Below are 23077 nucleotides of genomic sequence, written 5' to 3' on the forward strand. Positions count from 1 at the left end.
ACGTCGGTGAAATTAGAGATAATATCACATACACGGATCAAATACCCGGAAAACCAGTTCAGCATATTCCTATCCGTGAAAACTTCAGATTTTATATATATATATATATATATATATATATATATATATATATATATATATATATATATATATATATATATACGAGAAAAAAAACAGAAAACAATATTTCTAATTATTTCACATTTGTGTTTTAATAGAAAAATGTCCAATTTAATTTTGGACGCTCTGCGAAAATATTGGATTGTTTGACCAGAAAAGAAAGAAGATTCACTACTTTGAATTTTTACGAAACAAAAATGAAAAAATATTTCATTGAAAATTGGCTAAAAAAACCGTCCAATAGAATTAGGAAAATCAGCTTCTGGTGAACATATTATTTTAGATTTATTCAATTCTCTCCGACCAAACTCGAACAACCTGAATTTCGTTACTGTTTGTCATTTTTGATTTTTATGCTCAATTTCTAATATTTTTTCAAGTTATTCCAATTTATGAATATGGCGACATCTCGTACAAAATAGTTGAACTACCACAGTTTTCTATTCTACTTAAAATAAGTTTCACCGTTAGCACTAGATGACGATACAAACACTTTTATCAGTACTTTTAATTTTATTTGGCAACATTTTCAGTTCGTGTGTTCAATGAATGCTCAGCTATCAATTGAATATTACAGTTCACGTATTTATGAAAATTTTTGTCACTAAAATTGTTATTTATTTAGAGGATTTTCCATTATACGTCCGACATCTTACGGCAATAAGTTATAAGTTAGTGGGCCTGCCCTTATAGGTTTCTTCAACATGATAACCACTTTTAACTATAGTTTTGGCTTTTCGCCAATAGATGGCCCTACGCCAAATTTATGGTAAGTTAAATACCTCAATATTTAGAGGTAATGATCGAATTCTGTAAAAAAACACCATCATTTATATGAAAAACATTTATTCAAATATAAAATAATACATCTTTCACCTTTTAGTTTTAGTTCGTTTTTTCCTTTCGATATATTCTGAAATGCATGTGGCTTTTCTATAACAATTTATTCATATAAAAACCTTGGATATGATAAATAGAACAGAGTGAAAACGATTTCAGGTAAAAAATATGCCTGGAGTGCAAGCCAAGTCAGTCACGAGTAGTAAGTACATAGGAAAAACAGGCAGATTGAAATGAATCAGGTTGAAGGATCATCATGAAAGATTTCACACATTGGGGCCTGAATTACAAAAAAAACGTTTGCTTGAGTAAATTCCAGTATTTCGTAAATGTTGTGTTGGTAACATACACAAACAAATAAAGCAATTACAAAGTACTAGTTAGGTCGAATCTTTACTAAATGTCATATAATTAATACTTGCTTCGATGTCTTTTTAGAATAATTGGGAACATTCATCAGATTTTTTGTACACTTCCTAAATGATTCTCATTCCGTTTTTTCCTTCTTTTTCTTGAAGAAAGGTATTCGTTCCAATAAAGCTAGTAATATATTTCCAGGCAAGCGCTGATTTTTCTGGACGAGATCCTCTATAGCGGCAGCAACCTGAAAAATAACAAAGAAAGTATTAATAAAATTCAATTGAAATTCTCACATGAAATGCTGAGTTAAGGGACTAGTCATAGGAGTCGCACGTTGAAGAGTAAGACCTCGTTAATCATTTTCTCCTCTAAGAATCCTGAAGAATTCTAGGGGTAGGAGTTCGTTGCCGAAGTAGCAAGTTTGAAGTATGAAAAAATTTCAAGGTCTGAAGTAAGAAAACTGTACCTTAGCTTGAAGTTCCTCCGGTGTTAAACTTCCATCGTACGGAATGGGTTTTCCGACGTGCGTAATCATTTTCACCGGAAAACCGCCGTATATTGGCGCGAGCGGTGCCTTGAAGCGGGCGTAAATCCGCAGGAAAAATCTCCTCCCAACGCTCACAGTACGAAAAGACTCCCTCACGTTCTCAGTGAAGAAAGGAACGATAGGCTAAAAAAAAATCATCTTAGAATACCAGCTAATAAAATAACAGGGTTAGCAAAATCATGAATTGAAAAAAACAATTAATTAATTGAAGCATTTTAAATCATTTTCATTTGGATTGATTTTTGAATTCTTTTTTTTTTTTTTCAGATGGTGACTATAGTTGTATAGTTGTGTCTATCAAATTCATACGGATACAGAAGAGAGATATTACATACACATTAAAGAAACGATCCCAAAAAAGGTTGAAATTTGAGTTTATTATCATTGATTACCCCCAAACTAGGTCTGTTTTTTTAATCATCCCCTCTGCGTCCCTTGTTACTATTTGTATGATATTAATAGAGCAGCTGAATCATATCAAGTTTGTTTTGGAAACATTAAATGACAGGGATTACATAAAGATTTTTACGCCATAATATTGTGGTATCATAGGCGATTAGAGTAAATTTTCCTTCTTTATCGATAGATGTTAAATCGTTAATGTATAACAAGAAAAGATCCCAGTATTGAACCTTGTGGCCACTTTTTATTTCGACGTCTGATGAGGATAATGAAGTTTTCACAATCTCACTTCTTCCTTCGAGATAATTCTTGAACCATTAATGAGTGATTCCACGGATGCCATGATGATAAGAGTTTTTTTCCGCAGTATTCCGTGATCTACACAGACAAAGGCTTTAGTGAAGTCACCGAACACTGTTGCTAATGAATCTTTTGTATTATTACGATTTAACTTGAAAATTTAAATAGTTTTATTGTAAAAAACACTTTACTTTTTCGGAATAATGATAGTTTATTAGTTGCTGATTTTAATTTTTATGAAAATTAAGTGAAATCAAGACATTAATTCAAATCGCGATTGATTCAAGCCAGGCCAACCCTGCGAAATAATATTATCATATTCATTCAAAAAGTCATAAAAAAGCATAGGCCACGAGGCTAAGAACCGAACCCTGTAGCACCCCGAACACCAAACACGCACACTATCAATTGTCCTACTCACACATTTAGCTTCCAAAGCCACCTTAGCGAATCCCATTCTCTTTTTCCACATCAGATTGTAATGGTGGCTGAACTGGGCTTCGTAAACACCTCCGGGGCTGATAGCCAACAGTTCCCCTTGTTTCAGAATGTTGGAACATGTCTGGATGGTCCCTGGAATAGCGCCCATGCAGTCTGCGAGGATACTGAATCCTAAAAACGACACAAATCATCAGGAATGTCAACGTTAGGTGCAAGTTGTTTCGGATCTCATTGTATCTTATTTGCTGATAGACAACGATGCATTTCTATGGTTTCTTTTCTTGGCTGTCAGCGGTATCGACTACTTTGGTCATTAGCCTCGTGTTTTGGGTAGGGGATATTAATAATTCCCCGAAACACTTAGGCAGCATCATTGGTATTTGCAGTCCATCATGTAACGTTGCAGAGTAATCTCAAAATTATTTGCTTTCACGAAATATGGATATTCTTTTTCATTTTTTAGATATTTGCCCGCAGAGTTTTATATGGGACACCCTGTATATGCCAAATTTGAACTGGCAAAGTTCAGCAGTGTACAATTAATGCTTCCAAGCAAAACAAGACTGAAGGTTTTATATTTCATACCATTTCAGATGTCTGTAGCTCTTTTAGCAAAGAAATATACTAAAGTATACTTTCCAAATATGATACTTCAGATATTTACAGTTCCTATCGAAGAAAAGGATAGAGAACATAGATACAGCAAATAACACTTTTGTATATCAATTCATAACATAACCGTAGCAAAAATAAATCGAACAATCCAGGTCAATATAAAATTGAAGGAACAAAAAACTTATGCTTCAATATTTCAGCTGAACTTGTTAAAAAGGTAGATCGTCTATATGAAAAATTAATGTGTTGATGTTTGCGGTTTACCTGGTACCTTAAAAAGAAAGTGATCGACGACTGGATGTATAACTCTGTTCTTGTGGAATATTACTTTCGCTATAAAGTAATACAAATCAATGGGAATGGCTCCGTGATAGTAAATTATTAAAGCAGGTCCTGTGTCGGGCAAATTCTCCAGGCCCCTCACTTCATAACCTGAAACAAAAGACACGATAGCTAACTTCTTGCCAAAGGAAAAGTTTTGGTATTTATTTATTAGATGTATTCACTTGTATTTTTGTATCGTTCTTCACCCCAACATTTATTAAATTTCGATTTCTGACCTCCAGTTATTTGTATTTACAACTCAAATCTTCAAAAAATATTTGAAATATTTTTTTTTATAATAATAATTATTGATTTCTTTAGGACATCCTAATATACATACATTATTTTAAAAATACATAAATAAATGACATAAATAACAAAAATAATGATATGGGTACACAAATATATTACCAAACAGAAAAAAAAAAACAAGTATGATATTTTATATAGTTTATGAGTTTTTTTTCAATTGGAAAACATTTATTGAATCTTTCAACGAAAGTGGGAGTTTGTTATACTCATTGAAATCTTTATAAAATAAAGACTTCATCGTACTAGTCAAATTAGTTCGAGGAAGGTGGAATTTTTGGGAGCTACTCGCTCTTGTTAAGTGGTTATGGATTTGAGATTTATATATACAGAATTCTTCAAAATAAGTTGGAAGCAGGTTATGTGTTAGTTTGAAAATGAATATCATTGCTAACTCTCACAGTCTCTGGGAAACAGACAGCTACTGCAATGTACTTGACATGTTTGATATACTAGAGTACCTATTCATTATTCACTTGTAAAATAATCCTCATTCCACGATTCTGTAACTTTTGTAAAGCCGATACCTTATTTTGGTCAAATGAGTATAACAGACTAGCATAATAATTAAAATGGGGTTGGATTATACAATTATATAATGTAATTTTTGAGTACATCGAAAGCTGAGGTGAAATTCTTGAGAAAAAATATATTTTTTTTGTAATATATATACACACATCGGAAAAGTCTAGGGATATTTATAAAAATGGCAATCATTTTTTTTAGATCGCTTTAGGGAAAAAAAGTTGACGGGTGATTATTAAACGAATGTAACTTACAACAAAATTTATTAAATGGTCAAAAATACTGAGTGCGCATATAAGCAAAACCAAAAAAAATATGGCTCTTCTTTGGCACCCCGAAAAAAAATCATAATACAAAAAAAGTTGGAATCAGTACAAAGTATGGCCTCCACGCTGGTTTATTACGGCCCTACATCTATCGTGCATCGACAAAATGAGATTGTCAATGTCTTGTTGAGGTACATTTGCCCATTCAGCGATTAAAAGCTCTCTCAATTGAAACGTTGTGTGAATGTTCCCCATATGCGGAGTAATTCTTCGTTGAAGCATGTCCCACACATGCTCGATGGGATTCAGGTCCGTGATTGTGCTGGCCATGGCAATACATCAACTCCTTCGTTGGTCAGTCACTAGACGCGCGACATGTGGACGAGCATTATCGTGCATTAGGTGAAAGTTTTCACCAACAGCACCAGCAAACGGACGGACGATAGGTAGAAGAATGGTGTCGAGGTACTGTCGAGCTGTGAGGGAGCGATTTGGAAAAATGAGATCGGTTCTGCCGCCGATCATGATTCCGCCCCATAGCATTACTGTACCACCTCTGTATGTGTGGACTTCCTGGACGTGTCTCAAACGTTCATTATTTCCAGGTCGTCTCCACAGTCTTACTCGACGAGAATCTGGATGAAATCCAAATCTGGATTCGTCTGTAAACAAAACTGTGGCCCAATCATTTGCATCCCAGTTTTGATGTTCTTGACACCACTCTAATCTTCTACCGCGATTGCCTCTCGACAAAGGTGGACATGTAAGCGGCCTTCTGTTGTGGAGATCTGCTTCATGCAGTCGATTTCTGACAGTATCACGACCAATGGTTACCTGGTGCGTCTGCTGCAACACGTTAACCAACTCAAGTGCTGTGATTGTCGGTTGTCTTCTTGCGGTTAAGACAAAAAATCGGTCTTGAACTGCAGTTGTAGCGCGTCCTCGCCCTGGATGTTGTTCGGCTGGACTGCCAGTTTCACGGAAACGCCGCCACAATCGACTGATAACACTTTGGGAGACCCCCAAACGAAGAGCTACATCATTTTGTCGCATGCCACCTTGAAGAAGCCCTACAGCTCTATTCATCTCAGCCAATGGTAAGTGATGGCGTTCCATGTTAAAGCACAATTTTTCCAGTTTAATTGCTGAGCAAGAACTGCATAGAATGTACAAACTCGACACTTTCAGATTATTAGATTATTTTAGCCGAAAACCTTCAGTTTGTAAAAAACTTGATAAAAGATTAGTTACCGTTTTTGCAGGCTTTGTTCAACCCATAGAAATCTACAGGGTGGTCGAGTGTACCAATTTAATCGAAATTAAACGACCTCATGCATTTATTTTTATGATATTTAGTATGTTATAAAAATATCCCTAGACTTTTCCGATGTGTGTATAATCAAAATGAGCATGAAGAGAAAAACGATTACCCACCATGAAACTTAAGTATTTGAATTCACTTATGAACCCTATTACATCACCTGCAATTTGTAATCTTATGTTGAGATTCTTGATGAGTGATAGCTTATAACCAGTTGATAAGATCATATATTTTGTTTTGGAGATGTTGAGTTTTAATTTATTGCTAATTCATGTACTTGAAAACATTTCTTAGTTCATTATTCATTTGATCAGCTACTGTTTCTATATTATCTCCTGAAATTGAAAACAAAGTGTCGTCTGCAAAAAGGTTCATGAAATCACAACCATGGCTGGTATCTATATCATCCAGGTAGATTGAAAATAATATAGCTTCCAAAACACTCCCCTGAGGTACCCCGAAAACGACATCGCGAGATGATGACACTGAATCCTTTATTTTGGTTACCTGTTTGCGTTGTGATTAATAATCAGTCAGCCATAACAAAACAGTTTCCCTGATACCAATACTTTGCAGTTTATTTAGTAATATGTGGCGATTAATTGTCTCAAAGGCTCTTTTAAGATCTAAAAATACATATGTAATATGTAAAAGTCCCAGTACAGATCCTTGAAGCATTCCTCTTATAATAAATTTCGTAATCAATGATGAACATGTGACAATCTTGGCTGTACAAAATCAGAAGGCTGGTATTCTTCACTCATTGCGTCTACTCAAGGCCCATGATTTTAGAACCCAATGATCACTTATCCCACGGTTTGGGAAGTGAACAATAGTTGTTGATACCCGAGTGTATCAGAGCTTCGGGAGCGTCCAAGAACCGTGTTTTGGAGGTGCCTCAAGGAATGAAAAAACTGCTTCGACAAATGGTTTGAACGAATGCAAAATAAAGCCATTTTCGTTAAAACATGTTTGTTATTATTTGCTATTCCCGAAATATAAATGGTACTCCTCGTATGTGGAGTCGAATACATTGAGTGAAGATTGAAATGATTCTTCCAAGTGGATTATTAGTAGGATTTATTCGATTCGCCAACTCAGTAGACCTGCTTAGGTTGTAGAAGTAACGTACCATGCCAGATCCACCCGTGAGCATCCCATATGGCAGCAATGCATTTCCTAGAAGCTTCCCATTTGTCCCCGGTCTGCAAGGTCTCCTTGATATTTCGCCAATGCAGGGTTAATATGTACAAGACGAACGCGCTGAAGTAGAGCAAAAGGGCTATAAATGCTGGCAATAGGAAAGTTATCAACAGCGGAGCGAGGAACCATGTTATCCACAGCGAGTAGTCGATGTCGATGTAATGTACTGAAACAGAAGGAATATGATGATGGTAATAAAGAATGTATGGCTTCTCATTATATTGTGAGGAATAAAGAAATGTTTCCAATAAAAAAAAAACATATAGTGGCAAAGAAAAGGAGACGTATTAGGTCTACTGGTCAATTATTCCAGTTTTCTAGATAGAGTACTGGTCTCTATGAAAGTGCGAACGTAGGTTTTAACAAAATATCTCCTATGAAAATAAATTCATAACGGTTTCCACGGCTAGCAATCTGCGGCGTTTTGGCTTCAACTTAAAAGCCATTTTCAAGAAGCCATGGCAACACTGATATCGCAATCCGTCTACTCCTCGAGTAGTAACACTCTTCAAGGTTTTGTGACCTGACGCCAGGGTCTCAATATGTCCCTCCCCAGATCTCACCCTCAAAGCGTGTCACTACCTGAGGAGTAGACAAATTGAGACTTCAGTGTAGTCACACTCTCTTGAAAATGGCTTCACAGTCGAACCAGAAACATCAAAATATATTCCAGAGAGGTGCATACGATTTGCCCAAGTTCTGGTAAACATACCAAACCCTTGCCTCACTTGTAAAAGCGACGATTGTAGGGTCTGGCAGATACCCGACGGAAAAACAACAACTAAACCAGCTAACGCCGCGCAAAAAGCTGAACTAAAACCATCAGGCACGTGTGCAGCTTTGCAAGTTCGTCGCAAGTAACTTTTTATGGATGAAATTGAATTCACTTGGTCGGGAAGACCACCGACAGACCGGTTCCGGAGTACTTGTTCCTCGTCAGTGCTGGGTGGGTCATTTCAGATGGAGTGAACCGTCTAATTCCCAAGCGGAATATGTTTATGGAATTGCTTCTGGATTTTTTCTACAGGTGGGGCAGTGGTACATCCTACAAAATCAACTGCAGGCAAAGCTCACGACTAGTTGGAATTAACTTTGTTCTGGATATTCAGACGGTTCACTCCGTCTGAAGTGACCAACCTGCGTTGACGAGGAGCTAGTACTCCCAAATCGGTCTGTCTTCCTTTCTTTGGAAGATTCCAACATTTTTTGTATGAAGATGAAGAAGTAAAACGCCAAGTTTGAAGACGATGCGTTATCCAGTATTTGCTCAAAAAGGCATTTGTTGATTAACAATTTTTTTTGCTACTAAATATGAATATTGAGGAACGATTTTTTTTGTAATCATAATTTCTATTTCTTTTTGATATCCTGAAAAAAACGTTTTTATAATTTATATTTTCTTCATTTATTTAATAAACAATTTGTTTTAAAGAAATTAATTTTTACGATATATTTTTTGAATACTACCAAAAAAAAGAAAAAAAACTATCTGACACTTTTTGTGTAAGAAAGGAAAATATTGACAAATTTTTAAAAAATAGAGAAACATTTTTTAACGCAAGAAGACACATGGTTGTTTTTGGCTTTTTGGTAGTATTTAAAGGAATATATCGTAAAAATCAATTTGTTTATAACAAATTGTTTATTAAATAAATGAGGAAAATATAAATTAAAAAAAAGTTTTTTTCATAAAAATTATGATTTAAAAAAAATCGTTCTTTAATATTCATTGTTAATCAACAAATGCGTTTTTAAGCAATGAAAAAAATTTTTTAAGAAACGATTTTGTTTTAAAAAATCATAATATTCATCACTGATAAAATCCCCCCAAAAAATTTAAAATATCTTGTAAACAATACATTTGTTCATAACAATTTTTTAACAAATAGAGATGAAAATTATGAAAAACCATTTTTATGTAACTTTAAATAATAAGAATACGGATAAATTTGAATATTTCACTTTTTAACATCTTTGATTATTAATAACAAAGTGGAAAATAAGAATTATTAAATTTTTCCAACAGGAATCTTTTTTGAAGGCTTTCAAGAAAAGCTCCAAGAAGTGAGTTTTTATGTAAATTCAAATATTGTGAAAATTAGTTAATTAACTAAAGTATATCTAATGGAATAATCACGGGAAAAAATGTTTTATATGGATTTTCGTTTATTCAAGTGAATTTTTTTCTTAATAATGATATTTAATGGGTTACAATAATTTTTATTGTTCAACCCAACCTAACCTAATCTTTTTTTTAATAAATTGTTTATAACTTTTGCAATTTTTTCGAGCCCCTCTTGAAATTTCTCAAAAAGTTGCTAAAGGTCATTCCAAGCCCTGGATCATAATTTTTGGTGCCTTTGGACAAAAGTTCCAAAAAAAGGATCTTGTGATCCAGACTATAAGCAAAACAGAGCTGTTAGATTGCTGTGTAATTATTGCGAACGCCAGTGATACTGGTTTTCCTAGTCGGTCAGACAAATTTAAAAGGCTTTTTCTGAAAAACCAAACGACCTCAGCTAGTCAAATTAACAACTACTACCAGAATTAATGAGCGATTATGAAGTAATAAAATGCTTCTAATTGAACCAATAATATAGATGTAACCTGATAAAAAATATTAATTATACACACAGTATCCGTTTAAAAATTGTTTTTACTGAAATTTTTTGAAACCATTTTAATGAGTTTAACCGTGAAAGATGTCTGTTATTAGAGTGTAAGTAAACAAATATCGTTGGCAATGAGTTCAATTTGCCCATAATGAGTCTATCAATGGTTACTCTTCAATTAAAACCGACGCATATTCCAGAGATTTTCAATGTAGTAACAATTTAGGAGAGTACACAATCATTCCTCTACATAAAGGAGTCGATCTTAACCAGCTCATTTTAGGTCAATTGCTTTGTTACCCGTCTTGCCTAAGTTATAGAAAAACTAGTAAAATAGTAAAAAAACGAGTTATATTCTTCCTCGAGAAAAACAATATAATAAATTTATTTCAGTTTGGCTTTCAGTCTTCAAAAAGTTCACAAGACGCCATATTTTCACTCCTGGAAAACCCGTACACCAATCTTAATGAAAGAGAATCTGCGGCGGCCATGTTTTGTGACCTAACCAAGGCTTTCGATTGTGTAGACCACATGCTACTTCTTTGCAAGCTAGAAGTTTACGGATTTAAAGGATCTGCATTACTTTGGTTTGAAACGTATTTTTGTCATCGACGGCAGAATGTTCTATTTAATGGAATTGAATCGAACGTTTCATTGGCAGTGAGGTCCCACAAGGTTCCATTTTGAGACCGGTGTTGTTTCTCATTTATGTCAATGACTTAGTCCACGTTGACGTAAGTGGTAAATTCACATGTTTCGCTGACGACACCACTATACTCTGGCATAGCAAGAGTGGTGTGATTCAAATCTTTTATCATCCAACATCGACAAAACAAATGTGGACTCTTCATCGATAGAGTTGTTGCAGGAGAATTAGACACTACTATTAAAAGATCAATTTATTTTGCAGAAATCGAGTCCTATTTACGTTATGGAATTTGTTTCTGGGGAAATTGTGGAGAATTTCGTTTCAATATGGTATTATCTCTAAAAAAAATATCCATCAGATATTTATGCAAAGCTAGCTACAGGGATTCATGCCGCCCATTATTTGAAAGCAAAAAATCTGACCTTAGTATGTCTTTTTACTTCGGAAACAGCGTGTCTTATCCACAAAAAATATAAAAATCAATTCAATACCACCTCAACTTATAGTACACATCAGTCTTACTTCATTTCCCTTCCAACACCCACTCTAGACCTTACACAAAATTCTATTATTTTCAATAGCAAAAAGTTATTTAATCACCTTCCCATTAATTTAAGGCAAATACATAATGAAAAGAAATTCAGAAAGTCAGTAAAAGAATTCCTTGTTGGGAGGTCCTATTATAGTGTGGCTCTAATTAATTGACATGTTATGGAAATCAACAGGAAATGGCTATCAATGTTCATTACATAGGTAGCATTATATATTTACATTTACTCAATATTCATGTACTTATATTTGTATCTGTTCAGCTGGCCTTAAATATTGTTCTGTACATATACTCTGCTCTTGTCTCTAAGCATTATTTTATGGTTTATTAAGTTAAGTTAAGTTAAGTTGTAATATATTTTACGCAGTTACGATTTCTCCCACCGGCCATGACTCGATCCAGTAGCTGTAAACAGGTTGTACGGCAGCCGTCAATGTTTAAATTCGTGATTTGGGAGCTTGGAAAAATCCAATATTCTTCAGCTAAACAGTTGTAACAGAGTATCCTACTTTCTAAAAATAGGTCGTTTCAAAAGTTTATGTCATGTGTGTTTGTAGGTCAATAATCACCGTCCGAAGATTACCATCTTTTCAAGTACTAAGATATCCGGCCTTCGTCGCCTTCGTCGAATCCGGAGCACGCAATGTTTATGCTGACGGAATTATTCGACTTGTGTTACGTTTGCAAAAGTGCAATTCTCTATAAAAATGTATTCAATGTTCATTTTCATATCTTTAATGGTTTCAAACTTATATTGATTTGTTAGTTTACAAATCGAATGGTCGTGCAACATTTACATCACATGATTTTTGAAAGTACAAGAAAAAAAAAGTTCTTCGAAGTTTGAAATGCATGATTGTTTTTGTAATTCTTAGCAGCTGAAAAAAATTATATCGCGGTTGGGAATTTGTTTAACAAATTGTTTAGCTAATGAACAATAAAGGAAAGTCAATTATGATTGATAAAATGAAGAACATTTCTTAACTAACGATTTAAAACATTTGAAATATAAAAAATATTATAAACAATTAAACATTGACAAAAAATATTTTTCTAAAAATCATTATATTATGAAGACAACAAAATATTTTTTCAAATACTCACATAGTCTATTTGTTCATAAACAATTTATAAACAATTGGCCTTAAATATTTTGTTCAACTCACCGAATGTCTTTATTTATGACAAAAACGCGAATATGATAACAAATATAGAATAAATGTTTATAACAATACGTCGATTGTTAATTTTTTGTTACTATAAAAAAATTATAATAAACAGAATATTAAATTTTTTTGAACTTTTATAACGTGATTTTATCAAATGAACTGATAAAAGAGCTCCACAAAGCGAAAAATTTTTTGAAAAATTATTCAATAATTTTTTGTGGTATTCAATGAAGACGCCAGTCAAGTGAAATATTGTTAATTAATAATTACCTAGCTTTTTCAATAATCCGCTTTGTTCAATAAATTACAATTATTATTAGAAATAGAGTTTCGAGAGGTGGGCATTTTTTGGAAATTTCCTTTTTGAATTTGTTTACAAATTTTGAAATTTGGTATGCGTTAAAAAACGGTTTTAGTTAATTTTTTGGGTATCATTTCGAATCGAATGGGCCATCACACGTATTTTTCTAACCATTATCTTTATTTTTCACCATTTTCAACTTGTTAACCGTCAATGATTAGGACTTTATGTCAAAAGTATTTGTAGAATGACTTCACGAAACCCTTTTTCTGAGTGAAAATAACTTTACATCTTAAATGTTTGTGTAGCTACGACAAAAAAAAATCGAAATTCAGTTGTATTATAAAACACGAATATTTACCCAAGACGAGTCCAAATATCACAAGAACCGAATTCGAGAAGTACATTGCAATATCATACAGACTGACGAAAACCTTCTGTTAATAAACCGACAGCGGTAATACAAGTAGACAAAAAATTATGTTTATGAAAGCACTTTTACCGAGCAAATTATTTGAAATTACGTCTGAGTCACTGATAATGCGGAATCCATGTTCAGATCGACCTGGATGTGGGGGATTTTTCGAACAAAATTGGCGACATGGAACACATACAGGGTGCCGACTGAATATTTTCCGTCTTTAATAACTTATTCCCATGAAATAATTTATAATGGTAGCTTAACGAAATATTTCTAGGACACATGGTTCAACTGCAACATATTAAATTAACATTTAGGCTTGAGAAAGGTGTTGTCCGCGCATTGGGTGCCGCGTTTGCTCACGTTGGACCAAAAATGTGTTCGAATTAACATTTCCAACGCTCTGTTGCCTCAGTTAAGGCGCAATAAAACCGAGTCTTGGCGCCGATTAGTTACTGTAGTGAAACTTGGATACACCATTACACACCCGAAACAAAAATACAGGCCAAAGAGTGGACTGGAAAAGGAGAACCGCCTCCTAAAAAAACAAAAACTGTTTTTTCGATTGGGAAAGTCGTGGCGACTGTTTTTTGGGATAGTCATGAAGTTAGTTTAATCGATTATCGAAAACCATCAAATGAGCATACTACGCATCATTACTTAACAAGCTGAAGGCAGAACTTTTGGAAAAACGGACAGATTTGCAGAAAAGAAAATCCTGTTTCACCAAGGCAAAGCACCGTCTCAGACCTCAAAGATTGCCATGGCGAAAATCCACGAATTACGGTTTCAACTGCTTGGCCATCCGCCTTACTCATCAGATCTGGCCCCAAGCGACTTTTTTTGTTCCCTCGTCTAAAAATTGCGCTCGGAGGACAAATATGTTCGTCAAATGAAGAGGCAATCACCTTTGTGAACAATATAATTCTGCAGAGAATAAGGTCGAGTACTATTTGGATGGGTTACAGAAATGGGAGCATCGCTGGGAGAAGCGTGTACAGTTTAAATGAGGCTGTATTGAAAATTTAAAAAAATAAAAATAAATGTCTAGTGTCTTTGTTAAGTCGTAGGACTTAACGAATGAGACTTAGAGGGTCTAATTTCAAGTTTTTCCAAAAAGTAGGACAAAACTTTTTGCAACGAAATAATGGCCTTTTTAGGCCCGGGAATTTTAAGCCCAGATGTTACTATAAAAATATCTATCAGCATTATTTGGTTTTTCAAATATTTACACAACGATGCTGAATAATTGTGAAGAGTGGTATCTAAGCCGGATATCGTCAATTTTTGGTGAAGATTTTTAGTCCATTCGTCATTTTCGTAAAAATCGAAAAAAAAAGTAAAGAGAAAAAAATTCGCATCAAAATTCAAAACGACCTCGAAGTTAAATGTATCAGGTTAATATTGACGAATTTTCAATAATAGCAATCAAGTTTTAAATTAAATAACTAGGTTGACATAAAAAACTACTTATTGCGAATTTATGTACAGAAATTATTGCCCCTTGTAGGAACAGTAACAAAACAAAAAATTGAAATTAAACTTTGAAAGTACGTGGTACTTCTAGAAATAAAAAAATGAGTACCTATTAACTGAATGTTGAAATTCAAGTTTCAAAAAATCGAAAAAATCTTTATAAACATTAAACCAGATTCGTTGCGAATGCAAATATCAACAAATACAGAAAACAAGCATTCAAAATCGGAGTCTTGTTTGTTTTATTGATTGCCGAAACTAGATTTTTTGTTCAAGGTGACTTGTGATCAGGATTCTTTCAAAACACAGACCTTTCGCAACATATTCTTTGATATGTGAATGGAACCGATAATAATAATAATAAAAAAGGTTCATTCACAGTAAACAACATATAAGTACATACAAAAATTTTCGTTTAAAAAAACAATGTTTCATTAAATGGAGAACACGAAAAAAACACAGAAGTAGCTGTAAAAGCTACTTGTGTATGTGTATATGAAAGCAGTAAGAAAATTAGTTTGATATAAGAGTAGAAGTATCCAATATAAAGTCGAAATCATAATTGTGGTGAAATCTGGAGTTTGACATAATTAAAAAAAGTAATCTAACACCTGAGTATCTTTGTATCAAAACAACCATGATACTCTTAATCACATTCTAATTCTAAGGTTCAAATCTGTCTATTCAAAATCTGTTTTTCCGTTAACCAGCTGTCGCACCCCTACGAACGACAACCCTCAGAAGTCGAAACTTGTGCGAGCTAAGGATTAACGAAGTCTTACCTTTTAACGTGTGATTCTAGATAACACGACATATAGACACAGACCCTTGTGAATTCATCCTAAAACAACTCTAATAGTGCCTAAAAATGGTATTGATTTGTTGTCTATTACTGACAATCCACTTTTTCATTTTCTTTTTGAATAACTTATAAACTGATATATTCTTTAGCTCATTTGATCATTGATGAAAATCCATAACATTTCCAAGAAACCCTTTATTGTAAGATTTTTTCTACATAGTTTTACAAAAACGAAACACGTGTTTCGCTATACAATAGATTGATTGAAAAAAAAATTAAATTGTAGATCTGACATTACCAGTGATTGAACAATGACTCTAAGAAACTGCTTAGAAGTTGGTGGGACATAAAACATTTTGAATTTTTCATCTCTTTCATTTTGTCAAGTAAGCAAGTTTTGTTGAAAAAGTATCAATTTTTCGCCACAAATTTCTAGTCGAGTACATTGGTTATCCCTTCCAAAGTGCAAGTTTTTATTGTTTTTCAATAAAAACTTTATATTTTAAAAGGCACTGCCTCAAATGTTCAGTTTGACGTTCAAAAATACGTTCTGTAGTAGAAAATTCTCAAAAGAAATTCTAAAATAATTGAAAAACAACTGTTAAGTTATTTGCTCATCTGTGATTGATTATGAGATGGTGAGTTATGAATCTGGTCTACTTTTAATTAAACTTTTATATAAAAATAATTTCAATTCAGAAGTAATCATATTCGAATCATGATGAATTTTTCACATATCATTTCAGTTCAAAACTGTGTCATTTTCGTTTGTCTTTGTAAAAACAAACTGTAATCTAAAGCAATAAAATGCAATATATTTTTTGCCTTTTGTTTTTTTATATTCTATGATAAAAAACTTACCTCTCAGAATTATTACTCAATGTGACATTTTATTTTTCATTTATTGTATTTTGACAATCACCCATATTTTTTTTTATATACATATATTTTCAGAACCACTTTTGTATTAATTCAACGTCTAAACTAAACTTGAATAAATCATTTGATACAGTTTTTTCATCAAAATATTCCATCAAAAGTAAAAGTAACTAATATAAAGGACTTTATTTTATCATTTCCCGATACCTAAATTCAAATTATCTAAGAACCTAGTTTCATAAACACAGAGCAGAATTATGCAAGATATATTCATTTATAACAGGATGTTTTTTTATAAAAAAGCTACATATTTCTTTGTTTCTGATTTTCAATTATAGCATAATTCCAGCACTACGCAACTGATGATGCATGTGATATTTTTAATTCCAGAGACAAAAGAAAGCATTATTCAAATAGAAAAAATAAAAAGTATAATATGTGAAATACACTCACCTACATAATCTTTCACAAGTTCGGTGAAACCTTCAAAATATTCAAACATATTTGAATCACTAAAACATACTGAGCAGTCTACAATCTACAAAATAAACGGGCACATTTAGTGATATTCTATCATCCTCGTTCACGAATATGAATACATAATTTCGAATGAAGTATATGCAAAAAGCATTTCACATGACCTGGCCTACATGTTATCAAGCGTGGCGTTTGTTATTAGTAGCGGATGCGCTAAGGTAGCTTCGAAGGCGAATTATCTAATTATCGACATTTCCGCGTGTTATTCATAGTACCTAATTACGGTAAATATATTTAAAAATTATCTATATTCAATAACAAACTCCCACCACAAAAGTGACATAAAGGGATATGACGAGTCATATTTTGACACGGAACAAGTAGTCAGCACAGAAATTGGAATAGACGAGTTCTGAAATTCAACAGAAAATTTCTGATGGATTGGCTCAACCAACGGAAATGCACTAGTTTCGGATGTACCAATAGATGTACCATAAGATCCATCGTTGGACTCCTCGATGAATATAAGAAGTAAGAAGGGTGAGTAGGCTCTAACTGCTGGCCACCATTGGCCAGGCTGTCAGAGGGCGCTGGAGAGCGAGAGGTCAAGACGACAGCACAGATGTTTCTTTGTGGTTTATACTATATTTGTGGTGAACTGTATTTCATTTTATCACCATTGACCAAATCTTACTAATAAAAAGAAACAATTGAGAAAATGATCAATGATATATTTTATACTTCTGAAACCACTCTTTGTATACTCTGTGTAGAAGATAAAGAGACCCAGCACGAAAAAATGGAAACCTTGGGAGAAACAAAATTGGTTCTATTAGGTGCTTATTAAATGATGTATTGAAATTGAGGAAGTTGCAATTGGTTACAAAGGTATTCAAAAAGAACTGAATTTAGATATTTTTTTCCTGACATTATTTAAGAAGATATTGAAAGACAAAACATTTTTTCTTGTGTTAGGAATCACACGTTGAAAGGTAAGACCTCGTTAGTCCTTAGCTTGCATAAGTTTCTCAACTTCTGAGAGTTGTCGTTCGTATGGGGGCGACAGCTGAATAACGGAAAAACAGATTTTAAATAGATTTTCTTGCCGCTTTTCAAGCTGTGTAAGATAGCGTTCACAGATTTACAATCCAACCTTTCGTTCTTGAGAAACCATTACCAATTTTAATTTTCATATCAGCCGAAATAAATAATCACTAGCTATAAAGTTAGCCTTCGTGTTGGCATCTTCACTCTTCAATCAATGATAACGTAAAATAACTGATTTTTTAAGATTATAAAAAACACTAAGATCTTCTTCAGTCTTCGATAACAATTGTAAAGTGAGATTAGATTCTAAATGTATATGGTTTTTCCTACCTCTTCCTTCCTACCATTCACCACAAATGAAAAAATAATATATGTGCTCTATATCAATTATTCAGAAAACATGTCATTCAGAATTATCATTATAATTATTGAATAATATTGGGGTTTTCCCCATAAACTGGCAGTTTATTCTTCCTCTTGAAGATGATCACTTGGTGATCGAAACACGTATCGAGGTGTTGAAAATAACGATTTGGTGTTGGGAAAAAACTCCAGTTATATTCATTACTACAGTGCATCATAATCATCATTATTGTTAAAAAATCATAATTATGCACCGTATATGCACCGTGATATAATTACTCAACAAAGTATTGGTTTTTTATCTTTTCTAGTTGTTGGCAACATCTCATTTCTTAAAATTATGATACCTGCACTGTTTAAAATGCCAAAATTTGGAAGAGTATAAGACAGATGACAGTTTATTCATCTTTTGTGAGGGTTGTACTAGTTTTTGGTGATTTATTGAGTTTCATCATTGTGTTGTACTCGATAATTGTGACATATATAAAAGAATAACTAGTTTGGGTGAGTAATTCATGAAATAGACTATTTAGAGGCGCTAACGGTGCATCCATTAACGAAGCCTGACCTTTATGCATGCAGTTTTTGTCGATTTAATGGGCACTTTACTTTTTTGTTCCAATGTCCTAATTATAGGTGAAACGGCCATCAATACTTTCATGCACCCTACAAGACAAAATTACTAACGATTTCCCGATTTACTCATAGGAAAGGAAGTTCTTTTGTCCTTTCTATTCGACTTTGTCCTCGGTTTGTAAAAAAACTCTTTCTATGCTGTGAATATTTTGTATTTGTTTTGTTCTTATGGGAGCTGTTTGTTTTGGGATTTTCAAACGCTATTTGAACTTCTTGAGTATTCAAAAGGACTGTAATTATCAAGGTGGGCTAGATTTCTATGTTTAAAGATTTGTAATCAATATAAATATGGTTCTTTTGAGGAATATAAAACTCGAGTTTTTATCTATTTAGTTTGCATTGTATGGTTGAAAACCAGCTGATTTTGACTTCCAACTGAAGTGTTGCTTGGATAAGTCAATTTTTATTAAATAATGTATGAACCTTACATCACCTTTAGTAGTTTTACATCAAATTCTGTACCTTTGTAATGATGTCAAAATTTCCTTTCTACAATTGAAAGTTTTCATTATAATAAATTTCACAGGATAATTACTAAAAAAAATTTGCTTCCAAAAAGCTTCCTGAACAGTGAGACAGTTAAAAGCATTTCTTTGTTCAATTGCTCGAACTTTTGGTTTCCCAAAACTCAACTTCCGCTACAGCCTCAACTTTGTAATTATTACAATATATATCTATTGTTACATATTTTGATTTTGGTTCAATGTGGTATATCCTAAGATGTATCTATTAGAAAGCTTCCTGTGACTTTTTACTGAGAGAAGGAATATGCTTGTTTGTTGCTACACACTTTTAATTAATTAATCGATTTATTTTACACTCCCCAACATATGCTATTAATCTGTCATGATTTCCTTTCCGATGCACCTCTAGTAGTTATTTGAAAATACTTTTCTTAACCATTCAAACGAAATGCAAGATCGTAATTTAATCATCCTACGGAATAAATTTACTGCATGATATTGCACTTGCAGATAACAGAATGACGTTAACAGGTTTCAATTGCTTGCTTGATATTGTAGCACCAAAGGCATTATTGACAAGTCATTTTTGTTCTTCAAGTTTGGTAAAAGACATCAATTTTCATTTTGTTCAATACATACCGTTTATGTACCAGATGATCGGTTGGTAAGAAACATTCATAATTTTTGAACAGATGAAGCCATTTTTCTTTACTTTGAATAAAAATTTATTAGTGGAAACTCTGCTTACAAATTCGTCATATACCTACATTTTTCGATGCTATTTTTTTATGCAAACTGATCATACTACTATGATTGTCATTTAATTTCAATGGAGTATATATGTAACGGCAAGGAATAGGTGGAACCCTTGTTAAGGTACCTAAACCACTTCGAATTTTCTGGATATTTTGAAAAGGCATCCTGAAAAGAATTTGGCAAGATGATAACGTAAAACCAAGTCTGCAGTTGTGACTGCAAGAATAAAGGTGGCACTACATACTGGCAGAAACTAGGATTTCCTACACTCTGCCATTAATACAGACACATTCTCAGTAAAAACTATGAGAAATTAATCTTCACCGGTTCAAAAATTATGAATCTAAGTAGTATATCATTGGAGTTTTTGTGGTGGTATCTACTGACTACTTTTAGTTTGTCAAATGTATACCAGCTTGATTGTTGGAACTTCTATCAATGATGTCTTGTTAGCTTAGCATCTCACAGCTTCGATATATGTTTTCGAAAAGTGTAATAATCGATGATTTGATGTCATAGAAGTAAATGGTGTCATGGTGAATACCCGCAGGAAGGAGTCGGTAGGCTCTTCTCAGAGCCCCAGTCCAAAACATCGAACCAGGGTATGTTATCTCTGTCCCTTAGAAAATATGTTTTCGTTTTAGATATCAGTTTAAGGTTTGACTATAAGGTCATTGTAAAATATCGATGAAACTTGATGAACTTGAATGTTCAGTTTTGGCCCCGAAATTGTGTCTTGTGGTTCTACGAAAGTGATTCTTTTACGTTTCGTTCATACTTTTGAGTTATACCATTGATTTTATATACCTTTTGAGAATCGCCTCTCATTAAAAACACCATTGTCAGTAACTTTCAAAGATTGTTAACTTTAACAATGTTACATTGTATTTTTATCGGCCTTTTTGGTGGTTTTCATTTTCTACAATTTGAAAAAATCTAATGGAGCACTTTACTAAACATAGATATGCAGTTAGAACTTCTTACAAAACAAAAAAAATACATTGAGATCTGTACTCACACATACAAAACCCAACAATACAGAATCAAAGTCGTCAAAACTAGGGCCTACTTTGAAGCTAAATACAAATGGTACCATATACATTGACTAATAAAATCAAAGTTTATAAAAAAAAACAATTTCTATTCTATTCCAAACGGCTTGTTAGAAACTTTGATACCCGTCTTAAAGAAATATTTAGATAGTAGCGAAATTGCAACAGACTAATATCAGAGTCAACAACATTTCACATTTCAAAGCTCTTTTGACATCCTTCGAGAAAGTTTGAAAATAAAATAAACCAAAGTTATGCAGTTACATTACATATTTTTCAAATTCTGAAGACAGATGCAATTTTAGCATTCGAAACGTTAGGATAAGTATCTGTATAATTTATTGGTTCTTTTTTATTTTATAAACAAAATTATTAAATACAACAAGGTACTGAAGAATAGAACATTTTCCTTTGTAAAAAACACTTGGAATTTGCGCAGTAACTGTATACAGTTTCATAAACTACACCTTACGATTTGATCTCTTATCACAATTTTTATTTAGATTCTGAAAGGTAAAAAACGACAAAAAAATCGATAAAAAACTGACTCTCTCCGCAAAAAAGACTTTCATTCAATGTTAACATTGCACTAATTTGAAAAATTCCGGTTTTTTTTCCGCACGTCGTTTTGCATTTACCTGTAAATCGAAAAACTACGATTGATTGATTCGGCCTTTACTTAAGATTTGATCTCCACTTACTTTATTTTCACGCTTTATATTAGCTTCACCTGAGTGTATGTATGTATGTTTGTTTGTAACTCTCAAGCTCGGGATCTGTGTTGACTGAATTATCGATATTGCTTGATCTATTCGCGGGCAGATGGCGCTGTACGTAACCTCATTCATATTTCTTGATCTATTCGCGGACAGATGGCGCTGTACGTAATCTCCTTGATAGGTTGCTCAAAAGAAAATCGAAATAATAAATATGGTTTAAAAAACTAAAAAACACGCTTTTATTGCATATAAAACTAAACAGTTCGATGTTCTTTAAAAGCGTGTTTTTTAGTTTTTTAAACTATATTTATTTTTTGCTTTTTAGTTTCATATGCTTTAAAAGCGTGTTTTTTAGTTTTTTAAACTATATGTATTATTTTTTTTAAATATCACATGTTTCGCTAACAGTGACTTTTTACAGTAGATTTTACCGCCTCCTTTTTTCGGTTATAAATCGATAAATTGATAAGAACCAAAATTGTAGGAAATTTGATTTTCAACAACCTTGTTTATCACAATTTTTCTGGTACAATTTAAAATAAACGTTATAAAACAATGATAAGATTTTACCCCCTTCTTTCCTCGTGTATAAATCGATGAGTTGATAATAACCGAAATTGTAGAAAATTTTATTTTAAACAACCTTGTTCATCACAATTTTTTAGTTAAATTGAAAATATACGAGTTGTCCAATAAAAAAAATCTTGCGTTATCAAATCCTAATTTGACTGTGCTAATTTTCGGCAAAAATCTTTGTCCGGGCAACAAAAGTGATTAGTGTAAAATTACAGAAAGTCAATTATTCTTCTTTATAACTTTTCTGATGTAAATATTTTTTAGAAAAAGACCTTTGTCGTATTTCTATAAATCATCTTATTACCCCAAAAATATATTTCCAAAATGTCGAAACAAAATATCATAGTTTCAGTACCTGTTCTTAGTATCGAACAAGAAGATTGTCCCCATCTTTGTCCTCATTGAATTGTGTGTTTCCGTGTACCTACCCATCGTATGTATAGCTCGGATTAATAGTTTAGCACTAGGTAATTGCCAAGTATTTCATTTTAATCTGGGTCTCTAGGGACATCTATAAAATATCATTAATTTGAATGCCCTGAACTGAGTATTCAA

The 23077-nt window shown here is 33.0% G+C and overlaps 2 protein-coding genes across 7 annotated transcripts in view; one reads left to right on the forward strand and one right to left on the reverse strand.

Annotated features, from left to right (window-relative positions):
- Positions 1 to 949: 949 nt before the first annotated feature.
- LOC111508516 (DGAT1/2-independent enzyme synthesizing storage lipids) lies at positions 950 to 17254 on the reverse strand. 3 transcript variants are annotated; one of them, XM_023164046.2, is made up of 7 exons: positions 17074 to 17254; positions 16886 to 16970; positions 7503 to 7739; positions 3890 to 4057; positions 2991 to 3181; positions 1787 to 1990; positions 950 to 1564 (listed from the first exon to the last, which is right to left on the reverse strand). In XM_023164046.2, the coding sequence occupies exons 2-7, from the start codon at positions 16932 to 16934 to the stop codon at positions 1448 to 1450; spliced, it is 966 nt and encodes a 321-aa protein (XP_023019814.2). In that variant the 5' UTR covers positions 16935 to 16970; positions 17074 to 17254; the 3' UTR covers positions 950 to 1447. The 3 variants fall into 3 exon arrangements, with proteins under 3 accessions (XP_023019814.2, XP_023019813.2, XP_023019815.2); XM_023164045.2 differs by having other exon boundaries at positions 16886 to 17254; XM_023164047.2 differs by lacking the exons at positions 16886 to 16970; positions 17074 to 17254 and adding an exon at positions 13216 to 13343.
- A 1434-nt stretch (positions 17255 to 18688) lies between these two features.
- Positions 18689 to 23077, forward strand: part of LOC111502913 (ATPase family AAA domain-containing protein 2) — a 56476-nt gene continuing 52087 nt past the window's right edge. For 3 of the 4 annotated variants that reach the window (XM_074181111.1, XM_074181113.1, XM_074181112.1), the window contains exons 1-2: positions 18689 to 18823; positions 20695 to 20777. In XM_074181111.1, the coding sequence (XP_074037212.1) occupies positions 20709 to 20777 (69 nt within the window). In that variant the 5' untranslated portion in view covers positions 18689 to 18823; positions 20695 to 20708. The remainder of the gene's footprint in view (positions 18824 to 20694; positions 20778 to 23077) is intronic. The other variant, XM_074181114.1, reaches the window with a different exon arrangement.

The sequence above is a fragment of the Leptinotarsa decemlineata genome, unplaced genomic scaffold (genome assembly GCF_025532065.1).
Source record: "Leptinotarsa decemlineata unplaced genomic scaffold, Ldec_3_MD MMD2_tig00026307_RagTag_RagTag, whole genome shotgun sequence".
NCBI lineage: Eukaryota > Metazoa > Arthropoda > Insecta > Coleoptera > Chrysomelidae > Leptinotarsa > Leptinotarsa decemlineata.